A 24227-nucleotide genomic window follows, 5' to 3' on the forward strand; every position below is an offset into this window, starting at 1 on the left:
CTAGTCAAGGTGTGGCCTTACCTGGCCTCATACTAAGAGATAATCACCTCCTTATCCCTCTAGCAAAGTTTCTGCATATCATTGACAAATCCCCATGAGTTGGTCTGGCAACATGTCTGCACTGCTCAGATAATTTCATATTTGACTGTACAATTACTCCGGGTCTTTTTCATTCTCCACTACCTTGAGTGTAGTACCACACAGTTGATAAGTTACTCTGGGGTTACTGTTGCTCAGTGCAGTACCCTGCATTTCTCAATGTTAAATTTCAACTGCCATTTCTCAGCTCATTGACCCATTTTCCGAGATCTTGTTGCAGTTAACCACCCTGCCAACCTTTGTATCATCTGCAAATTTAGACAAGTCCAATATATCTTCATCAGTATCATTGATAAATATTGAAAACAACAGCGAGCCCGGCACTAAATCCTGGGGAACTCCACTAATAATATTAGTCCACAAAGAGCAGTGCCCATTGATTTTCTGTCTTCTTTCTGTCTTCTCTACTTTCTGTCTTCTCTCTCTTAACCATCCCTTTATCCATAGCAGTAACTTTAACTTGGCCTTAATGCCATGTTGCTACAGTTTGTACAGCAGTCTTTCATGTGTGTTTCAAGTATCAAAAGCCTTCCTGAAATCCAAGTATGTAATATCAAAATTATTTTTTGCATCCAGTTCCTTGGTCACTACATCATAGTAACCTATCAGATTGGTTAGACAAGACTGCCCTTTAACAAATCCATGCTGTGATTGCCATATAATTGCATGATGATCCAGATGGTCCTGCATTACTTCTTTAACCAGTGATTCCATTATTTTCTCTGGAACAGAGGTTAAGCTAACAGGTCTGTAATTAATCCTGTTGTCTTTGCCTTTCAATCCCTCTTTATGAATTGGCAATACATTTGCCCATCTCCAGTCCATGGGGACCTCCCCTGAATCGAAGGATACTCTCATAATTATGGTTAATGGTTTGCTTACCTCCTTTACTGCCTCCCTTAATATAATTGTGTAGAATACACCCACCCCAGCTGCTTTTTTTTATGCCAGTTTCCAAAAATTTCTCCTCCAATTTCCTTTCAGTTGTTACAAAGCCATTTAGATTTTCATTAGAGTTTGATAAACTTCTGGCATTTCCTTCCCTAAAGAATCCTCATGTGTGAATGTGAATACCACATTCACACATGAGGACAAATACCTATTCAATTTGTCTGCAATCTGAGCAGGATCATGAATAGTTAACCCATAGACATCAAGTGGCCCAGTGTGATTCAACTCCTTTCTTCTACTGTTGATATAAGCATAGAAGCCTTTGCTGCTCTCTTTCTTTGCATTATTTGCCAGAGACTTCTCATAATCTGCCTTAGCCTACCTAACCTCCTTTATGACTTGATTACAGACTAATTTATATATACCATAGGCTTCTTTATGATAATTTATTTATATAATTTATATGCATCCCAATCACTTTTATTCTCTGCCATGTGCCTCAAATAGTTCATCTATCATCCATTTAGGTCTAAGCCACAAACAGTATTTCATCATTAGTATGAAAAGCCTAGTAGCTTCTCTGATTACTTCCCTGTTTACTTTCATTTTAGAATTTGCTGTTGGTAACATCATAAGTTGGTCCCAGTGCACAGAATGTTAAAACTGAGACTACTGTAGTCAGTCTCAGTTTTAAAATTCACCTGATTTGAGATATTCTTGTGGATATGACTACTGCTTAAGGTAAAGGGAAGAGATTTTGCTTTTGTAACGTTGACTACAATGGTCTCGGTCAGTTTCTTAATTCTACTCAGTAGGACCAAATGATGATGTTAGTAACCACAAATTCTAAATGGGAAGCATTAGGAAAAGTAATCGTAGAATTTACTAGACTTTTTATACCAACTGAGGGCAGTTCAAGGCAGAGACCTAAATGAGGTTTTTGCACGAGTCACACTTCAGATTATGGGTAAACTTGGTGAAGCAGTTTCTTCAGGGCTATAGTTTTCTCTAAATGCTCCAACCTTTGCATGAGGCAAGCTGGAACTTTTCCATTGGAACTCCTTTCTTGCTTTTCCGACTTGTTGCCAGAGATTGGAGAGCTTGTTGGACCACCAAGAGACAGAATGAGGAAGTCTTCAAACCTCATGGATTTCCTGCTGGCTGAAAGAATAGCTTATTCTGGTCCTATGAGCAGTTTTGAGAATTTGTGAAGAATATGCAAAGACTGTTGCTTGATGTCCGATGAGGAAGGGGATGACTCTTGCCTCCCATTTTAACATTTTATTTGACACAGAAGGGGTAGACAGGGTGATGTCAAAATCAACAGTCAAGTTCTCATTCCTTCCTGAGGACAAATTTAGCTCTTGCTCGTCCAAATGCATCACCACTGTATGCACTACAAGGGTCCCCTTGTAGTGCATACAGTGGTGATGCATTTGGACTACCTAGAGCATTCTATTGGCGAGAGAGAGAGAGAGAGAGAGAGAGAAGTAGAAGGGTATCACCAAGGAAGAGAAGGATGATGATATCCAGAGCTCAGGATCCTGGGTGTACCAAGCCCATACTCACCAGATGTGAGCCCCTTCGCCTGACAGAAATTATTCAGCCACGTGAGACGTGTGGAGATGTGCGTTATACTCCATAAAAAAACCTGGGTGACCAACTGCATCCCACACGAGCCTTGACTTCAAGATTTTAATTTCTGTATCGTCGAGTAGTCAATGTTCGGCCAGCGAAAACATGGAGAACGTGCAGCTATTGCTGGTACCGCCTGTCCACGCGATTATTACTTCACTGTCAAAACTGCCCTTTTCTCATGTTGGAGGGATGATATTACAAACGTCTTCCTCTACAGATATAACATGAGAATCGTTATTCAGGCTGAATCTTGTCAGTGAACAGAAGTAGACTACATTGTTCCACTTTCCTTGATCGGTGTTCCCCTATGACTAGGCTTTTTTGTTGGGTTGACTGCTTCAAACCAGCAAGAGAGTCACTTTCCTAGCACAGATTTCCCCACCCTCCCGTTTAAGACTGTGTGACACTATGCCTTGATACGGTTCTACTTGTAGCGCAGTGAAAATTGTACTGCAATTGGATGTACAACTGTATATAAATTTTTTCCTCAGTTTCGCTTTTAAGTCTGGATACCGGACGTCTTTCAATGCATTAGCTCATTTCCGTCTCTCCAACAACGCTCCGTAGCTGACAATCATGTTCTACAGTTTTTTAAGAGCAAACCTATGAGATAATGCCTAAAGGAATAAAAAAAAGAAAAGCGCACAAATATCATTTAAGCGTGTGTTTCTGAGTCTTTTATTTGATTTAATTTTTTAAGTTAATTATTTTGACATGCTTTTTCCGGAAATGAAATCTCTAATTAGTACCAGAAAAGAAATTTGTATTGCTCCGGAGCAACAGAAAGCTCTACAAAGACTGCTGATATTCTTATATCAGCAATCTCCGTAGAGCTGTTTTGTGGTATTCCTGGATCAGTTTTTGACTATGCAGAACAAATTCATAATGAACGAGTGTTAGTCAAAAATACGATAAAAGTGATAATCACATTTGATCAAGATTGTCTTGATTTTCTGGGCCTTGGAGAAGAATTACGAGTTTGACAATAGTGACGACAAGATTTTGTCGTTCTACGACAAAATATTGAACGTCGTTCTACGACGTTCTTCGTTTTTGTTTATTAAGCGCTTGTAAGTTTTTTTTTTTTTTTTTTAAACATATGCAGGGAAATAATTTTTTTCCAAATTTGCTTTCCATAACTTGGTATGTTATGGAATGTGTTATCGTTCGGAAAATATAAGATATTTTCCAAACGATAACACATACCGGATACGATGTAGTGTATATAAGATATTATGTCTGCCAGTCAAAATAAAAAAAATCGAAGTTTCCAACTCTGCCTTTTTTTTTTCTTTTTCCCTTGCATATTTGACTCAAATATACATTCGTAATCGTATTATTTATTTATTTTTTTAATGAATAAAAACCTGGAGGAGCACAAAATTTGTAATATGGTGATTGTAATCGAAGCAAATACCGCTTTTGGCAACAACAAAAAAAAAAAAAAAAAAAAAAACCGCAGGCATAATCAGGGATTTTTCTTAAGCCCGGAATTCCTTAATTCAGGAACACGTCCCTTATGCACTTCGATAACCAACTCAAACCGGTGGTCCTCCGCAGTGGCGTAGGTAGCCATAAGGCCGATGGCAGTTTCGCCACTGACCTTAAGGCTACTTGTAGGACAATTATTGACAATTGATTATGGACACTTAATTTATTCATATTATAAATTAATCCTCTGACACGTGGTTGGCCAAGGTGAATTGTATGCACTGGAAGGCAGTGGGGTGTTCTGAACCATTTTAGCGAGTGGGTCTAATTCCAAAAGCGATCCTGTAATTTTGATGACGTTGATGATAGTGACCTTGGAAAGCATCGAAGATTAGGAAAATTTCCATAAGTACATCAATGAACTGACTAGAGAAACCGCAATAAAGATTTATCAGACACATCACAAATTGACCAAACGTTCTACTACAGAAAATAATATACCTAACGTTATAAATATTTCAAGCTTCAACTGCTAGAAAACGAAGAAACATTTTCTTCGTTTTCCATGTCTTCACAATACCAAACAAACAGCAAACTTTCTACAGGAAAACTTGTATCTGGAAGCGACGGGAAATAGCTTTACCTGCAGAGTAATGGAATGGAATACAGACGACGTCAGTGGCGATCCCAAGATTTCCGAAGGGAGTGTGGGCGATTTAAAACAGTGTTTCGTGAAATCACTGAGTTTTAACCAATTATGTAGCAGTAAAAAATCCACATTGTTATTATCGTAGGGAGGAGGAAGGCTGTTTCCTCTTTAGCTTCTATTTGAGACTGCCACTGTTCGACTCCTTTTTTCATTAACATTAAAGAATTTCAAGCAATCTTCTTGTAGCCAGTATAGAACTATCAGTTTGATACTGGAGCTACAAGAAAGAATCAGCCAGCCAACCAACCAACCATACCATCAGAGCTGTAATTAGATTTTTCTGTGCCTGTGGAGGATAAACATTTTTGCACCTCTAGCCCCCATAAATAAATTATATAAAGGAACAGTGAAAAAGTAATGACATATATAGGGTGGCCATAATTTAAATATCCCTATTCAGAGTTCTCTCTGTAGCTCTAAGTAATATGCGGAATGCCACCAAAATTAGTAAGTAAACTATTCATGGGGGAGAAGGATCCAATGAAAAAAAAATTAGTTCCAAAATATACCGATAGGGGATAATATGGCGCTGTACAAGAGTAAAGACATGACAAAGTACCAACAAATAAATAAGACAAACCTTAATGAAATTACAAATTTTTATTTGTGCTCTTTGCAAAAAAAAAAAAAAAACAAAGAAACTGAATTGCACTAAAGTTTTAAATTCGAACTAAAAAATAAGACACCTAAGAGAGCAGAAAATTTGCATAAATCTGAATTAATTTAATTTTGCCAGCAGCAAAGAGCTATAAAGGCACAACACGAACATCGCAAGCGTAATTCTGTAAGTTTACTGTTAACATTATTCCTGGCGCCTCCGTAGCCAGGTGGGCAGGAGCAGCAGTGCGTAGCACATGCTTCTTGATTAGACCAGGGTTCCAGCCCGTGACCACCAAATACGGAGGATGCGGAAAGGTCAGGGAATGACCACCGTATATCTCCGGAGCAATATGGCCTTAGTTGCTAATGCTCCTGAAAACCAAATAACAAACAAATATTATTCCTCAACTGCAGCAAAGAGGATGCCTGGTTGAAACAATTTTTATGCAAAATGGGGCTCCTCTTCATATCGCATGACCAGTACAGCAGCTTCTCCGGCATCACTTTACTGCAGAAAGAGTCATAATCATTTGTTTCCCATTGCATGGCCACCACGTTCACCTGACCTTACACCGTGTGATTTTTTGGCTGTGGGGTCACCTCAAGGCCAATGTCTACCGAGGAAGTGTCCATAACCTGGCTGTCTTAAAGGACAACGTAACACAACATGTGCTGAACATTACTCCAGAGATGTTGCATTCAGCAGTGGAGCATACTGTGCATCGAATGCAATTTCTGGTCCAGAACAATGGTAATCACATCGAAAACCAACTCCACCATCAGCGACATCATCGACCATCGGGAGTAGTAGTAGTAGTAGTGGCACTTGATGCAAGAAAGCAAGTGTAGGAGCTTATGCAGCATCAGCCAAAAAAAAAAAAAAAAAAAATCACACCATACCCTCCAAATGCCTGTCCAGTTCGTCCTTAAATTTATTTAACCTATCAACTTCCACAACGACAGATGGAAGTTTGTTCCAGCAATTAACCACCCGCTGGCTAAAGGCAAATTTCCGCACATCTATTCTACATCTATCCTTTCTTAATTTGAACTTATGTCCCCGTAGGTTCGTATTCTGAACAAGTGGGAGGATCCCATCAGAATTCAGCGTGCTCAACCCATTCAAGGCCTTATAGACCTCAATCAGATCACCGCGCAGGTGCCTAGTCTCCAGCCACTGCAATTTGCAGAACTTAAGCCTCTCTTGGTAAGAGGATCCCTTCATTCCCCTCACCAATCGTGTTGCTCTTCTCTGTACACGCTCAAGCAAATCTACATCCTTCCTAAAATGAGGCCTCCAGACCTGTACGCAGTACTCAAGGCGTGGCCTGACCATTGCCTTATACAGAGGGACAATCACCTCCTTTTCCCTGCTAGCAAAATTCCTATATATCATTGACAAAACCCCATGACCTGCCCTAGCAGCCTGTCTACATTGCTCAGAAAACTTCATATCTGACTGCACAATTACTCCCAGGTCTTTTTCGTTTTCTACCACCTTAAGTGTAGTACCACACAGTTGGTACGTTTCTCTGGGGTTACTTCTACCCATATGCAGTACTTTGCATTTGTCAAGGTTAAACTTCAGTTGCCACTTCTTAGCCCATCTGCCCAAATTATCTAGATCCTGTTGCAGTAGCACACTGCCATTACTGTCATTAACAACCCTGCCAACCTTCGTGTCATCTGCAAACTTCGACATTAAGCCTGATATACCTTCATCAATATCATTGATAAATATACAAAACAACAGTGGACCCAACACCGAACCCTGTGGGACTCCACTAATAACATTAGTCCACGAAGAGCAGCACCCATTGATTACCACCCTCTGTCTTCTCCCACTTAACCATCCTTTTATCCATTGTAGCAACTTACCCTTAATACCATTCTGCTCCAATTTGTACAGTAGTCTTCCATGCGCAACAGTGTCAAAAGCTTTCCTGAAATCCAAGTATATGATATCAAAATTATTTTTTGCATCCAGTTCCTTTGTGACCACATCATAATAACCAATCAAATTTGTCAGACAAGACTTTCCCTTAACAAACCCATGCTGTGTCTGAATTATTGCTGCAGTCTTGTCTAGATGATCCTGCAATGCATCTTTAACCAGTGACTCCATTATTTTACCCGGAACAGAAGTTAAACTAACTGGTCTGTAATTACTCGTGTCACCCTTCGATCCTCCTTTGTGAATTGGGGATACATTTGCACATCTCCAGTCCGTGGGAACCTCCCCTGAATCCAAGGATGCTCTCATAATTATGGCTAAGGGTTTGCTTAGTTGCTTTGCCGCCTCCTTTAATATAACTGGATAGATCCCATCCACCCCAGGTGCCTTTCTTATGTTTAACTTCAACAATTTCTCCTCCACTTTGCTCTCAGTTATTACAAAATCATTAAGCACACTGCTACAATTTGATAACCTTCTTCCATTTTCAACTGTAATAATTCCTCACGTGTGAATGTAGATGCAAAATACTCGATTCAGTTTGTTTGCTATCTGAGCAGGATCATCAACAGTCGAACCATCGATGTCAAGTGGACCAATCATATTCATTCCCTTCCTTTTAGAGTTTATATAAGTAAAGAAATCCTTGCTGTTTTTCTTAGCATCTTTTGCCAAAGATTTCTCGTAATCCGCCTTTGCCTGCCGAACCTCCTTTGTGACCTGATTACAGACTAGCTTATATCTGCTACAGGCTTCTGCGTCGCCTGATAATTTATATGCATCCCATGCATTTTTCTTCTCTGACACGAGTCTCATTAGTTCATTTGATAACCATTTGGGCCTAAACCTTGAACAATATTTCTTCATCGGTATGAAAAGTCTAGTAGCTTCCACGATTAATTCCTTGAATGCTTCCCACTTAGAATTTACTGTTTGTAACATCGTCAGTCGATCCCACTGTACAGAATTTAAAAACTGTCTGAGACCACTGTACTCCCCTTTACGGAAGCAAAAACCCTTTCCTTTACCCCTGACGGTAGTTACCTCTTTGAGTAAATCCCACTTCAGCACACTGTGATCACTGCCACCTAGTGGTTCCTTTATCTGCAAATTCTTAATACACGAATGATCACTGCTGATAACCAGATCAAGAGTATTACTTTCTCTGGTTGCCTCTCGAACATGCTGCTGCAGAAAACAATCATCCAATAAATCCACAAAAGTCTGACTAGTGTGTGAGTGACCAACCCACAAGTTCCAGTCAATATCTGGGAAGTTAAAATCCCCCATTATAAGACATTCTGATTTACTGACCCACTCTATTTCTCTGTACAATTGTTCATTGTACTCATTCGAGTCATTAGGCCCATAACACACTCCTACTCTTATTTTTGCTTTCGCAGTGCTTATGTCACACCAAACTGACTCAACAGTGCACTGTCCATCTATATCAACTGGATGCACTTCTTTTGATTTTATGTTTTTCTTAATTAACAGCATAACACCTCCTCCCTTTCTGTCCTGTCTATCCTTTCTGTACACATTATACTCCCCAAATTCCAGTTCTGCATTCCTTATATCTTTGTGACACCACGTCTCTGCTGTCCCAACAATATCCGCCTTTGATGTCTTGACCAACACTTCAAATTCATCAAATTTATTTACTATACTTCTAGCATTGGTATACATGCAAGCATACATGCTCCTATGCCTATTCCTTGTTACCCTAACACATCCCATATACCCAACTATTCCAGGATGACTGCCATCCGTCCCTGAAACCCCCAACACCCCTCGTTCCAGGTCGCTTCTGATTCTAATAGAAGTTGTGCAAGAATCACCTTCACCTCTGCCTGCGGTTGCTGTTAAACTATTAGTCTTTGTATCCCCCCAAGCTAGCAGTTTTCCGACCCACCTAACACTGCCTCGATAGCATCAGCAAATATTCTTGCACCCTTTCTATTTAAGTGTATCCCATCCCTGTAGAAGCAGTCTCACCAAAGCAGTCTCTCCAAACTCACTCACAGTAAACTGTGAGTGAGTTTGGAGCTGTGAAACCATTTCCTCTGGCAGTTGTTTCTGTTTTTTTTGCAAAGAGCACAAATAAAAATTTGTAATTTCATTAAGTTTATCTTAGTTATTTATTTGTTGTCATGTCTTTCCTCTTGTACAGCGCCATATTATCCTCTATCGACATATTTTGGAACTTTTTTTTTTTTTCCACGGGATCTTTCTCCCCATGCCTTGAATAGTTTACTTACTAATTTTGGTGGCATTTCGCTTATTACTTAGAGCTACAGAGAGCTCTGAATAAGTATACTTAAATTATGGTCAACCGGTATATATATATACACACACACACACACACACACACACACACACATACATGTATATTCCGATCGTGTACATAAGGGAGTCTACCCTTATCGCGTTATTTACTGTTTACTGTACGGTGAAATAAAATATCACAATATAAACTTTGCAAAGGAGCAGAAATAACAATCAAAAAATAGACAGTGGTTCTTTATACAGATTTTATAGTAACACATCATTACGCGAGGTGCGAAAGGGAATGTAAAAAGGGGGTCGATTGATACGGGGAATATATGATTAACCACAAATTTTCAAGGCAAAAAAAAAAAATAATAATAATTATGCTGGAATACTGTGATCTTTACAGTGATACATAGAAAATAACAGCATAACATCCATTATGGCGATAGACGCCGGTATTGACGCCGGTGTACAAATTGCTAAGAACAACTAGTCATTTTACAGATTTCACCTTGGATATCGTATAACATTGGCAGTTTTTTGTGATTGTTAAATTATAAACTTTCACTAAAGAAGTAAATTCATTTTTAATAAATACTATTACAATTTTCAACTTAAAAGAAACCCAAGTTCTGTAATAATATCGATTACTGTAATGTAATCTGAACCCGAATGTTATCAGTATTCCTGAATTCCCCCCCTCCCCAAAAAAACCTGATATTAAAAAAATAATAACGACGTTGTGCGTTTACGATTCATCACCTTTTCTCGATTTTTAAACACAGATGTTTACTCCCCCCCCCCCTTTTTTAACACAATTGCCAAGAAAATAGTTGCTTGCAAATGATTGATGCATGTTGTTTTCATTTTATTCATTAGCATTTGCAGTGTCAAATGATGCAAGAAAGCAAGCTTGTACAGCATCAGCCAAAAAAAAATAAAAAATAAATAAAGAATACACAACATCTATTTCACCTATTCATTTCCCCCCAATAGTTTGTCTGGTTCTTCCTTGGAGGCGCCTCCGTAGCCAGGTGGGCAGGAGCAGCAGTGCGTAGCACATGTTTCTTGATTAGACCGGGGTTCGAGCCCGTGAGCCACCAAATACGGAGGATGTGGAAAGGTCAGGGAATGACCACCGCATATCCCCGGAGCAATATGGCCTTAGTTGCTAATGCTCCTAAAAACCAAATAACAACAACAACATCTTCCTTGAATTTGTTTAAGCTATCAATTTCCACAACAGATGGAAGTTTTGTTCCAACAATAAACCTGGCTAAAGGCAAACTTCCGCACATCTGTTCTGCAACTGTCCTTCCTCAATTTGAATTTGTGCCTCCTCATGCGTTGTCTGAGCAAGAGGAAGAATCTTATCAGTATTTACCTTGCTCAATCCATCCAAAGCTTTAAACACCTCAATCACATCACTTCGCAGGTGCCTAGTCTCCAGACGCTGCAATTCGCAGAACTAAAGCCTTTCTTGGTAAGAACAACCCTTTGTTCCTCTCACCAATCTTGTTGCTCTTCTCTCTCTATATTCGTTCCAGCAGCTCCCACATCCTTCCTAAAATGAGGTGTCCAAACCTGTATGCACAACTCAAGATGTGGCCTGACCATTGCCTTATACATTGGGATAAGCACCTCCTTATCCCTGCTAGCAAAATTACTGTACTGTATATCATTGACAAAACCCCATGAGCTCTCTGGCAGCCTTTCTGCATTTTTCAGAGAACTTCATATCTGACTGCACAATTACCCCCACGTTTTTTTCATTTTCTACTACCCTGAGTATAGTACCACACACTTGGTACGTTACTCTGGGGTTATTGCTACCCATACTTTGCATTTTTCAATGCTAAACTTCAATTGCCATTTCTCAGCCCATCTGCTTTCTAGATAGTTTTGCGCCCCCGCTGTTCATTCCCCTGGAGCAAGCTTGAATGTTATAAGTTCCTTTTGGGATATAGAAGACGATATGAGGTTTATATATATTAATTATTTTCTGTTTTTGAAATGCTTTAAATTTGTGAAATTCTTCATGAAATAAAAGTTTCGTGAATTTCGATTTTTTTTTATCAGGAAATGCTAAATCTTTGTCATTAAATTGAACGAATTAAATGTGAAGTAACAGTATTAATATCCACTTATGTCATCCAATTTATAGTTGAGCACGTGTCGATTAAAGTTCTTCAATATGATGTAATTATTCCACATCTTTCCGTCTCATATATTCCGAGAGCAGTGGTGCTATCGGCATGCAGAATTGCTTTATTTTGTTGTTGCTATGGCATTATAATCTTTTCGCGCAGCTTGCTTTTTTCTAGTGATTTCGTTACGATGCTTCGCGAGCAATGCTAGATGCATTTGAAAACAATTCCATTATATTTATAACTTTTGAGAAAAATACCCAGCTGTTTACGATATATCTGGACATATAACACACAGGTATTTTAATACTGTTGGTTTTCCTTGCTTGAAGGGTGTTCTATATGCTGGATATTTTTAATTTATAAAGATTCACGGTTGTTTTTAATTTTGATATTCTGTTAACATTCCGGTATTCTCAGACTGCCGAAAAAACCATTCATTATTTTTTAAGTAATGGCCAGTTCTCAAATCGTGCAGGATACGAAACTTTGCTAACAAAACCAATATTGTAATTGCATATAATGGTAAAATCCAGAACATGGTGCACCTTACAAAATGGCGGGGAGGAGAAGAGTAAGAAGGCAGTGATTGACATGCCTAACTCGCTATGGTTAGTGTTAGTGAAGTTGTTTATCCCACTCTTGCCGCTGTTTTAAAATCGGGAACTCGTTTTCCTATTTTAAAACAGCGGGAAGGGGGGGGGGGGAGGAGATAAACACCCTAAGACTGAGGCAGTCTGGAGGTGTACCATAATCTGGAGTTCGGCCCTTATAATAAAATCCATATTCACTGCACTAATACAAATCAAAGACATAAATTTAAGTATAATGAACTGCAAAAATTTTTATCACTTCAGGTCGACTGCAGTTTTATGTTTTGCCATTTAGTATTCGTGTGAAAAATCAACACCGTTGCCCATAAAAACTGCACAAAGAATACAGAAATTTTTTTTCTAGACTTGTAATAATGTAGTTATTTGCGCGATTTTCGTGACGCTTCGACCGTTTTGATAAGTTTGAGCTGGTCTCTAAAATAGTTTTTTTTTTTTTTTTATCTATTTTGCCTGCACAGGCTAAATACGCTTTTAACCCACTATATCGTTCAAGGTAGAGTTTAAAGACGTCCGGTAGAGCTATATTCAATGCTACATTGTAATTCAATTTCACGCAATATCGTAGTATTCATTTCTGCCCCACCCCCATCCAATTTCTGTTAAGGGATTATTTTCACTTAACGCGGAAATCGTCCTTTATTTTTTTAAGCATTTTTTTGTGGAGCTGATTTACGACAAATAAAATTCCCTTGAGAACAATCACAGATTGTTCTCAAGGGAATTATTATAATTAACCTTAGGGAATTATTATTATAATTAAGGGAATTATTATTATAATTAATCTCTCAAGGGTGATTATTATAATTAACCTTGCTTTTATAAATTATACTTATTCTTAGAGCAGTGACCAGCAACCCTTTTTGATAGTGGCTATAATATGCTTTCTGCAAATCTAGTGAATAGATTAAAAAAAAAAAAAAAAGATTCAAACCTTTAAACCATTCTAAAATAATACATTATACCGAGTTTTAACGCCTTCCTTAATTTTAAATTTGATTAGCTAGAGTTGATTCAGTTTTTCCTTTCAGTCCAATTCGCGAAACTGAATATAAATTTCATTTATGGATATAAATTTCTGTTTATAGACAGTCGTCCCGACTGTCTATAAACAGAAAGAGGAGTTCACAAGATAGACAGAATACAAGAAACCGCACTGTATTTAGCAGTCACGGGGTTTTACCCCGATGACCTCGAACCAAACAGTCTTAAAGATTAGATGCAGTTTTCTTAATAGCAGGAACAAGAAAAGTTAAGTGATAACGAGAAAAATAACATTAATGTGATCATTTTTCTGGAGATTCTGATACATTATCCACAAACTTGGAATTCTGAGCTAGATTAATTCAAATTTAGAGACTTAGATAGAATGATAAATCCGAGACATTCTGCTCTCAAATAAAATAAAAGCGTTCCGATAGTGCAAAAAGGTTTCCGACCCCTAGTTTAATATATTACTTCGATTCAGTCGAAAACTAACATTGAATATAACGGACTTCAAAACATATTTCTTTAGATTTGGATTATCTTTGCAGTCGCTTTCCTTTACGTCTTTCCATGCCCACCGTCATGTACAGTACTGAGCTCTTCTTTGCTTACAATTTGCAGTTGCTTATTTTCTTTCCTAGTGTTCTCATTTGGTATCTGGCCTGTCGTAATCTACATAACCCACGAAATTTGTGGGTTATGCATAGGGAAAATAGCAACATGAAAATGTCACAACTGCAATCGGAGACAGGCATACTCGACACGAGGAGGGAATCACTTGGCAAATGAGCTGATATATTTTTATAAATTAGAGTCTGCTAGCTGAACTCGCTGTAAGACTAATAAATTAGAGTACTACAGCGAAACGTTTCTTTATATAATTTCTTCCAATTGAATTGTCTGGTTGTTGGACGATAAAATATCCCGTGGGAAGAAGTTCGTAAAAAATGCCAACAACTTCATAGGTATCAGTTTCCCTTGCGAGGAGCTGATACCTGTGGAGTGTGTGTTTTGTGGGAATCTTTTAATGCTTGATTCACTGGAGGAACTTTTATATATTTGGACATTGGACCAACAGAATATTTAGTCGGGTCCCCATGGGCTTGTAGAACATTTTGTACACGTTACATGGATGTTACAAGGCGCTTGCACGCAGCTGGAGATATGGATCACCGGACTAATCTATACAGTCTCATAATTGATCCACATTTGGAGCGTGATGATTCTACATCTCTGACAGCCTTTTCGGCCTCGTCGGTGGGGCTCAAGTCATAATTGGCCGGAGGGGGGCTAGTGATAAAGGAGTAAGTCTTCAGCTATTTAGCATACTCTTCCTGCATACGTCTGACACAGTCCATCCTGTTTCGTCAGCTACAACAAGAATATTGATTTGTGTATATCCGCATTTGAAATCACATTTGCGTTGCCACCTGAATGACACCAGTGCACACTTATCGTGTAGTAAATTGCCAGCGTAATTTAACAGCATAATAACAAAAACATCGATACAAAATTCAGAACAACTAGTATGAGGATTTCATTATTATTATTATTTTTTTTTTTTTTTTTTTTGTGCAAAAAGTCGTAGGCGACCCATTAAAAAGTCCTCGTTACCCAAATTTGGTTGCGACCTTGAGTGCGGGAACTAGCATATCCCAGAGCGGAATGCAACCGCCTCCGCCACTGTCTTGTACCAAGCATATGGAACTCGTCGCTTTTATTTTCTTCGCTACAATACCTATCCACCTGCAAATGGTACAGAAAGATACGCGATTTCCGGACCACCACCACCCTTAACTGGCTGCCCTGGTACCTCCATACCATCATCGAGTAGTACTGTTGCAAAGTGCTGTGGGCTGCCCCAAATTACTGTGCGATCAGTTGCGCACCTGTGATCATCCGTTGGTCCGCCGCTTCAATTGTCTCTCAGTTCATCCACAGTCGGTTTTGTGCAAACTGGTTATTTTGTCCCATGCCTGCTACTACTAGTACAGTAAAAGTTGGTCAAAACAGCCTAATAAATGTGCTCTCTTCGAGATGGGCATTCTCCTCACATTGCACCAACTACATACTTCATTGACAGTCCATAATATCGTGGCCTCTCTCATGTTCGTTACATGTAAACACTACATGCCGAGCTATTCCATTGCTATAATCCCTTTGCTCCCATTAGGGATATGTAATCCTATTTCAGCGTATTTTAGTGCACAAGGAGAGTATATCTTATGAGCTGGTTGTATACTAATATATATATATATATTTTTAAAAAGAAAATACATATTTTAACTTCACTTTATAATTCCTTTATATTTTTTTTTTTTTGCAGAGTGGGATCTGCTCCATGTCTGATACTATGGAGAGCCTCAAAGCAGGAGGAGGCAGTCCCATTGCACATCCTAGTGTCAGAATCAAACATCTTACTAGGCAAGTCAATTATCTATATGAGCACTTATTAAATGCTTGCAATATCTATTCTGGCAGTAATCCTTCAAGTTCGTTAAATTAATATTTGATATTTTGAAATGCATTCTCTTTGATGAAGGCCAAACGGAATTATAATGGGAAACAACTTAACAGTTTATCAGAAAATACGAATGTAGTGGAACCAGAATATTTCAGTTACAGCAGATATAATTTAAGATAGTGTTATTAGAAGTCGTATATGTTTATACGAGTAAATTCACGAGAGATATGAATAACATCATGCAAATTACTGCATCAACAAACATCACTCTCGTGACTGTTGGAGAAAAAACATCTCCCTTTTACCATTCGTTTTCACCCTTGTCAATTTATATTTATTGTTGAATGAAGCTGCCAGCAGCGTCTATTAACTGAATCCACTTCTTGAAGGGTATTTGTGGACTAAAGGTTGGTGGAACACAGCAGGTTGTGGTATTAATGTTTTATTGCACAGTTCCTTTTCTGCAGGATTAGTTTAATGAGGCAGATTGATGACGTGGAAAAGCGTTACTGCCTACTATCATAGAGTGCTGTGTCATTATGAAGGAATCACTGAGATAATATTCTGAGATCAATAGCAGTTTAGAAGTATTCGTTCATAAATCTTGTATCTTACAGTGCAGTGGCGTATCCAGGTGTCACCTAAGGGGGGGGGGGGGAATGGTAACTAGGTCCAGGTAACATCGTAAGGGGGGGGAGCATAGCGACCAGGCTTGAGTTTTTCTTTTAGAACGCCTCCTGCGTTCTGTTTCTTTAATTTCAATTTTTTGGTGGGGGGGCATATGCCCTCTCTGCCCACCCCTTAATACGCTCCCGTCACAGTGCTGGTTAACAACAAATCAGCTGTCCGTGTTCAGTGAGGAAGGTATTAAGAGTATAGACTGACCATCTTGCTCTGCTGACTTTAACTGTATTGAGCATTCATGGGATGCAAGCTCAATCAAGGGATGCATGTATTGGATGCATGTTCGTTAAATTAATATTTGATCTTTTGAAATGCATTCTCTTTGATGAAGGCCAAACGCATTATACTGTACTTGTCCGGTGACACGCCTGCAGTTAGAGAGTGGGCGCCTCCGTAGCCAGGTGGGAAGGAGCAGCAGTGCGTAACACACGCTTCTTGATTAGACCGGGGTTCGAGCCCGTCACCACCAAATACGGAGGATGCGGAAAGGTCATTCAGGGAATAACCACCGCATATCCCGGAGCAATATGGCCTTAGTTGCTAATGCTCCTAAAAACCAAATAACAAACAACAACAAACAGTTAGAGAGTGTTTTCGGGATCGACTCCTCGGGATCAGGACAACCTTGGTCGGTTTATTGTCAGTGAGGGGTGAAACTTGAAACTAGTTTAGTGTTGGTATTTACATCACCATCATAATCGCCTTTATGGTTCTCATGTAAATTACTTATGTAATTGTTTTCCAATACTTTTAGTTTATTAGTTTTTAAAGGGTTTTCGTTAATTCGACTTTTTGATGCCTAAGTTTTTTTTTTTTTTTTTTTCAGATAAATGAAAATTTAGCCTGACATTGACGTAATGTTTGAGAAACAAGGTCGTTTTTGTTGTAAATTTAAACCCGTGAAGCACTCACAGATAAGGTTCTAATTTCAGTTTTGTATATGCAGGGTCTTTTAAAAAAGTATAAAAATATTAAAGATTGATTGTGTTAGACAAGAAGATTGTATTTTTATACTCTCCAAGTTATGAAATTATTTATGGAATCAAAACTTTCCTTAGTTCTAGATATTACAGAAGAGGGCGCCGATGTACACAGAGAGAGATATCAATGAAACTTGGTTTGAGACAAACTTACAGCAGCAACGGCTTAATGTGTCCACTCCCATATTCCATTACTGAGTATTAAATATGGTGTAATAATACCTCACTGATGGCGGCAAACAACATCCATTCGAATCACTGCATCTTTCAACGATGAAGGATGTTGATTACCTCTGTTTACACGAGGATTTTGGTTAAGATAATCGCTTAACCGACCAAATATTTGCAGGTGTGAGCATGTAGGGGGCTATCATATGGAGCGCCTGCGAAGTAGGTGGTTTGTGCCAAAGGGTGGCATGAGTTCTGGGCATTCAATATGGATAGGTGCGTAATCATGCATGAATATTAAGTTTAGATTGCCTTCCTTACCTTTGGTGTGAAAGGTCAACATATTAGCCTGATTATACAGGTTTCTAAACCAGTGGTACAACTCCCTCATGACGAACTGGGTGATAAAACTTCACGTTATCTTTGGTACTTCCATGTCTCATGCCTACGTTGAATCTGCTCCGTCCGTATGTTGCTCAAATGCAGTAAACGTGGGTTTACTCCCTCCATTTGCCATAAAGTAGGTGTCTTCTGGCCAAAACACCTTGAACAACCAGTTTTCTTCCCTTACTGTTTGTCCAGCTAACTTCTTGCTAGTTGTAAGTGCCCAAATATACTTTATTTTATTTTATAACGGTGTAGTATTTCTTAGTGTTCGCCATGCAGTCCTATTTGGAAGGCCTAATTGACGCGTTACTGAACAGCACAACTGCAGTGGATTCTGATGGCCTCCTACTTCATCGACGCGCTTTCAGATACCCTGTTTGCTATTGTCTCCTAACTAGTCGGGATAATTAATGCAGTGATATTAGCCGATCTGCCTCTTTTGTATCTTTCTGAATGAAAATTTTGTAAAATAACTGGCAGACTCAGAATTTGTGCAGCTTATTTAGCAGAGCTTTGTCGGGTAAATAATGAACGAGTTGCCTTTAAAAAAAAAAAAAATCTACCATTCCCTCACCCTCTGAGGTCACTTTGTTAATGATCGCCTCCGCACTGTGATACTAATGCTAATAGTATTCGCCATATAGTGCAAGGAAGCCACAGGCTTTTGCTGCACTGGTAAAGAAAAAAGAGAAAAAAAAAAAAAAAAAAAAGACAAAGCAGATAAGAAAACAAATTATATGCTTCCCTCCTCACAAAGGTGAGTATCCAGTAGACCTTTGAATTTATTGAAACTGTCAGGCTCAAAAACCTGCGAGGGCAACTTGTTCCAACTATGAACAATTCGCTAGCTAAAGAAAACTTCTTACAATCCAATCTATTTAAATCAAAGTTATGATTTCATAATTTATAGGGTATTATTTTAAAATCTGCATTCCCCTGTGGCCAATAGACACAGGAATACCCCACGTGTATAAAAACAGTACAGTGAAACGGATACATGCGTCCCACAGTGTGATACCGTGTCTCATATAAAAACTGTCGAAATGCTATTATGCTTATTTAGCTTCGGTCCGTGATTACTGCTGTTTTCTTTTTGTATATGTATAATAAATGAGATTAATTTATGCCAATAAATTAATTCGATACTCTATATGTATCGAATATAGTGCTGTAAAAGTTATAAATTTTTGATAAGATATATGTTGGTATCAGATACTTGTATAACTTGTATACTTGTATAAATTTTAAGTGGTAGTATAGGTTCTTAAACTTTTTTTTTATCCGCAACCCTTTTTATAGACGAAATTATTAGCGACCTCAGAATCTTTTTCGCGACTCCTCGCGACCACAGTTTAAGAACCGCTGGTGAATAGTAATTTGTCGAAAGAAGTGTCTTCGAGGCAAAAGATATGAAGCCTATATTCAGCTATTTCAAAGCAAAAAAATCAAAATGCGGCTGTAAACACGTTAGATATTCCCAGTGATTTGTCATCTTTGTCTGAGGCAGACTACCTTGCTAGCAGCTTTGAAGAAATTTACAAAACAGATGCAGCAGATGACGGGATGGAAGGTAACGAAAATTTTTCTCTCAACTACATTGATACACTTACAGCATTTGAAATCAACCAAGCAGAATTGTTGAGCACAATCCACAGTATGAAAAAGGACCTCACACGAGGCCCGGACGGTATCCCTACTGTCTTATGGAAAAAATGTGGAATTACACTTGTAAATAATAAAATTGGTATTTGAGAGTGGAATCTATCCAGCTCAATTGAAAAAGGCCTTTGTTACTCCTCTTTACAAAAAAAGGAGACCCATCGTCACCCAACAATTACAGACCAGTTTGTCAATTGAATACACTCTCAAAGATAATTGAATCCATTGTAATGAAGCAGCTATTTAACTTTATGAAACTTAATTTGTCAGATCACTCTCACGGATTTATCAAGGGTCGTTCCATCTGCACAGATATGATTTCGTTTGTCTCGAATATATCCCAGGCGCTTGACGAAGGAAAACAAGTCGACTCCATTTTCTTTGATTTAAGCAAAGCCTTCGACAAAGTAGTCCATCAGAGACTAATCAACAAACTGCATCACTATGGTCTCAGAGGACAGGCACTAAACTGGACTGAAAACTACTTGGAAGGTAGAGAAATGTCCGTGACATTTAAAGGTAAAACCTCATATCCTTTCAAGCCTGAAATTGGTGTACCACAGGGTTCATCCTTAGGCCCGCTATTATTTCTTATCTACATCAACGACCTGCCAAGCACCCTTGGAGACTACCAAATCAAAATCAACATATTTGCATACGACATAAAAATCTATAAAGCAATTCGCAGTACCAATGACTGCATCATCCTAAACGAAGCTCTTCAACGAGTTATTCAGTGGCTGAAGGAGAAAAAAATGGCAGTCAATGGAAATAAGTGTGAGCTGATGAGCTTTGCTAATGCACACAAGAAAAACAAACTTAATTTTTCTTATTGTATTAACAACAAGGCAATCAAAAAAGTTAGTACAGCCAAAAATTTAGGTATCTTTATTAAAGAATCATTTTCCTTTGATGTTCATGTCTCTAACATTGTGAAGGCAGCTAAAAACTAGGTTTCTTGAAAAGAATTAACCGCGACTTCAATCAGTTGGCACTTTTCATCTTTCTTTACTATGTTAGGCCAGCCCTACAATTTGCCTCACAGGTCTGGTTCCCACATGTTGCTTACCAAAAATTAGAAATTGAAAATATTCAAAAAAGAGCAATCCAGTACGTTTGCTTTAAAAGTGGCCTTGAATACAATGAGAAATCCTACCAAGAGTGGTGTATATTCTTTGGACTCGAAACGCTGGAAAAAAGAAGAGATAAAGCCGACTTACTCCTTCTTAACCAGCTGTTAAATGGTATCCTGAATTTCCCTCATCTCGTCTCACAAATAAATTTCAACGCATCGGCAAGAGCGTTAAGAAACCATCCACTACTGAAACCATCCTATGCGAGAACAAATTATGGATACTTCTACAACAGGACTGCAAGATCAATGAACAAAGCAAATGTGGAGATATTTGACACCCCCGGACACTTCAAGGGGCAACTGAAATTGCTAACCTCATCCGTTACCTGGCTTAAAATGGATTCTTCTTGCAAGTTCTAAGACTCTGATTGTGTAATGTGTGTGTGTGTGTGAAGAAATACCAGTGCTCTGCCTTACTCCTACCTGTTCACTTAAATAGGACGGATGAGGCCTACTTTTATTTATTTAATTTTATTTTATCTGTACATTTTAATTCACTAATCTTCTTATGTACATTTACTTCTCTCTTTACTTTGGAAATGTATACTCCAAGCTTCTGCTTTGAAGCTGTGTAATAATGCTTTGTAGCTGCACCCTCAGGCACGTTTGATTGCTGTTTTGTAGCTGTTAACAACAACAATAATAATAATAATAACAACAATAGTTCTATAATAAATATTTAATTTACTCAAGTTTTTAATGTTTGCTACAACCCCCAAAATCTTTTTCTGGAACCCCGGACGAGTCGTGACCCACAATTTAAGCACCCCTGGCATAGAGCAGCGATGGCAGATACATTGGCACGTGGCCGCTCATAAATAGTTATACTATAAAAGAGGCGTTTTTTTATAGTCAAATTTATATTATGGTCATCAGCTATATACAACGGTTAAAACCGTTGTTTTATTAATTGTTGAAGTGTAATTGTGCGCAGAATTACGCAGCAGCAAAGTTCACATTAGATAGTTTAAAGTGATTTATCATTTTATAAATCAATAAAAGTTTACCGATTTTGTTGCCCCCCCCCCATGGCACGCGAAAATTCTTTTTGTTTCATCTGATTTTTGGCACGCAGGCTAGAAAAGTTCGCTGTTACTGTATTAAACATTTAAAAGAATAATATCAAAGTGCTCATAGATATTCAAAATAAAAAAAAAAATAATAAAAATAAATCAAATCCCCCCCCCCCCCCCACGAGCCGGAACTGTATATGTGCATGCAGCATCCTCCAAGATGTTACCATTATAACATATCATGTGGATGAAAGTATAAGTTGAAAGTGAGATATAAAGGAGAAGCACACATCCTTCCACGATAGGTGGAAGGATGGAACACAAAAAAAAAAAAAGCCTAGATCGGGGGAGGGGACAACCTTTTTCTGTAATGCGCCACATATTATATCAGAGATGTGTTGCATGTCACCCACGACAAATAAATAAATAAATATATGTGTGTGTGTATTTTCTATTTATTTTTTATTTTAATGCATGTCAGAGAGAGTGTCACTCTCAGACTCACTTTCAAATTCGTAATCCATGTGCATAATATTTTTGCTAGCAACGTAAATGAATATCATGCTAGCCTAGCTAAGCAGATGAAGTGAAATAAGTTCTTGTTGGAATAATAATAAAAAAATAATAATTTTTTTTTTGTCCTTGCTTTTTCCCGTTATATATGGGGTGAACGTTTTTTTTTTTTTTATTGTTTCGACATGCAATATTTACGGCCGGATGCCCTTCCTGACGCCAACCCTCACCCTTTATCCGGGCTGGGGATATGCGGTGGTCATTCCACCTTCCGCATCCTCCGTATTTGGTGGTCACGGGTTCGAACCCCGGTCTAATCAAGAAGCGTGTGCTACGCACTACTGCTCCTGCCCACCTGGTTACGAAGGCGCCTTAAAAAAAAAATAAAATAAATAATAATAATAATAAATGTAATATAACATACTGGCTTACACGTACAATTGTTCGCTCCCACATACAGTAATTTATACAGTATACCTTTTATACAGTACTGAGGTGATTGAATCTGTTTCAGGCTTAGGAGAGCCGGTCAAAGTTCTGAGAACAGGATATATAAAATATATTAATGAATTATAGAATGGATTATTTCGATAGATTATAAAATAACGTGAAAAAAATTGTACGTCAATGTCTTATGCAGTTTCTCAGTTTCTAAAAATAAATATTTTTATGCTTGTATGTGGAAGAAGAAATCCTGCAAATGGAGCATTGTTCAGTAATCAGACAGTTGTAGAATAGATGTGCGGAAATTTGCCTTTAGCCAGCGGGTGGTTGATTGCTGGTACAAACTTTCATCTGTCATTGTAGAAGTTGACAGTTTAAATAAATTCAAGGCAGAACTATACAAACATTTGGAGTTAATGGATGGGTGAATGGGAAGGGTGGTTTTTTTTTTTTTTCTTTTTTTTTTGCTGAGTCTATAAAATAGCTTGCTTTCTTGCATCATATGCCTCTACTAATGCTAATATGATGCAAGAAAGCAAGCTTATATAGCATCAACAAAAAAAAAAAAAAAAAAACCCTTCCCGTTTCACCCATCCATTCACTCCAAATTTTTTAACCAAAGTTGGCAGAAATCCATGATAAAGTGGCTATTATAGTGTTTGGGGGTGTATCACCCAGTTATGCTGCTGTTGCCACATTGTGGGCAGAGTTCAAAAAAAGACGGGAGTCAGTTGAAGATGAATCAAGGTCTGGTCGGCTATCTGAAGCAATCAGTTTTGAAACAATTTCCATCGTTGAAGGGAACAAAATATAGATAACAGAAGAATTAAAGTGTCTTCCTATTCCCTCCTCAGGTGGAGCGAGTGTAGGTTACAGATGAAAAGTTCAAATGATTCAAGGTTCAATGATTCAATAAAAAGTTCAAAAATTTGAAAAAAATATTTCTAAACATTTCATGAAGTCTGATTTTGCACTATTATGAAGTAACCAACTTCCAGTATCATGCGTAATGTGTTAGTGTACGAACTATTTCCCCTGGCAAAACTTACAGTGAATGCTGCATGCTTTTAAGTGTTCAGCATGAGAGTATAGTTTGAGTTCACCATAGTTTTACATCATGTGACTGATAAATGCATCATTGATTGTAGTCATGATTAAAATGATTCGTTGTAAATTCTTGACTTCCGTGGTCGTACAGCTGTGTAAACAGAACATTTTTTTAAAAAAATATTGTATCTGCAAAATTATAAAATCAAATGCTAGAGACTTAAAAAAAAAAAAAAAAAAAAAACCTAAAACATAGTGGCGCAATGTGTTTAATTCATATTGCATGTAAATTAAATTAAATGCATGATAATGCAGTTTTTATTTGCTACTGATACAGCGCAGCTTGTGGTGTATCAGTGGCCTAGTTTTCATTTCTGAGATTGCTGTTAGAA

At 38.1% G+C, this 24227-nt stretch overlaps 1 protein-coding gene across 8 annotated transcripts in view; it reads left to right on the forward strand.

Annotated features, from left to right (window-relative positions):
* CdGAPr (GTPase-activating protein CdGAPr) overlaps nt 1–24227 on the forward strand; it is a 514430-nt gene that overhangs the window by 246043 nt on the left and 244160 nt on the right. For 7 of the 8 annotated variants that reach the window (XM_090388748.1, XM_090388756.1, XM_090388774.1 and 4 more), the window contains one exon: nt 15668–15765. The exons of the other annotated variant lie outside the window; for it this stretch is intronic. In XM_090388748.1, the coding sequence (XP_090244874.1) occupies nt 15668–15765 (98 nt within the window). The remainder of the gene's footprint in view (nt 1–15667; nt 15766–24227) is intronic. 8 annotated transcript variants of the gene reach the window in all.

The sequence above is a fragment of the Mastigoproctus giganteus genome, chromosome 2 (genome assembly GCF_048544385.1).
Source record: "Mastigoproctus giganteus isolate SK-2022 chromosome 2, ASM4854438v1, whole genome shotgun sequence".
In the NCBI taxonomy this organism is placed as follows: domain Eukaryota; kingdom Metazoa; phylum Arthropoda; class Arachnida; order Uropygi; family Thelyphonidae; genus Mastigoproctus; species Mastigoproctus giganteus.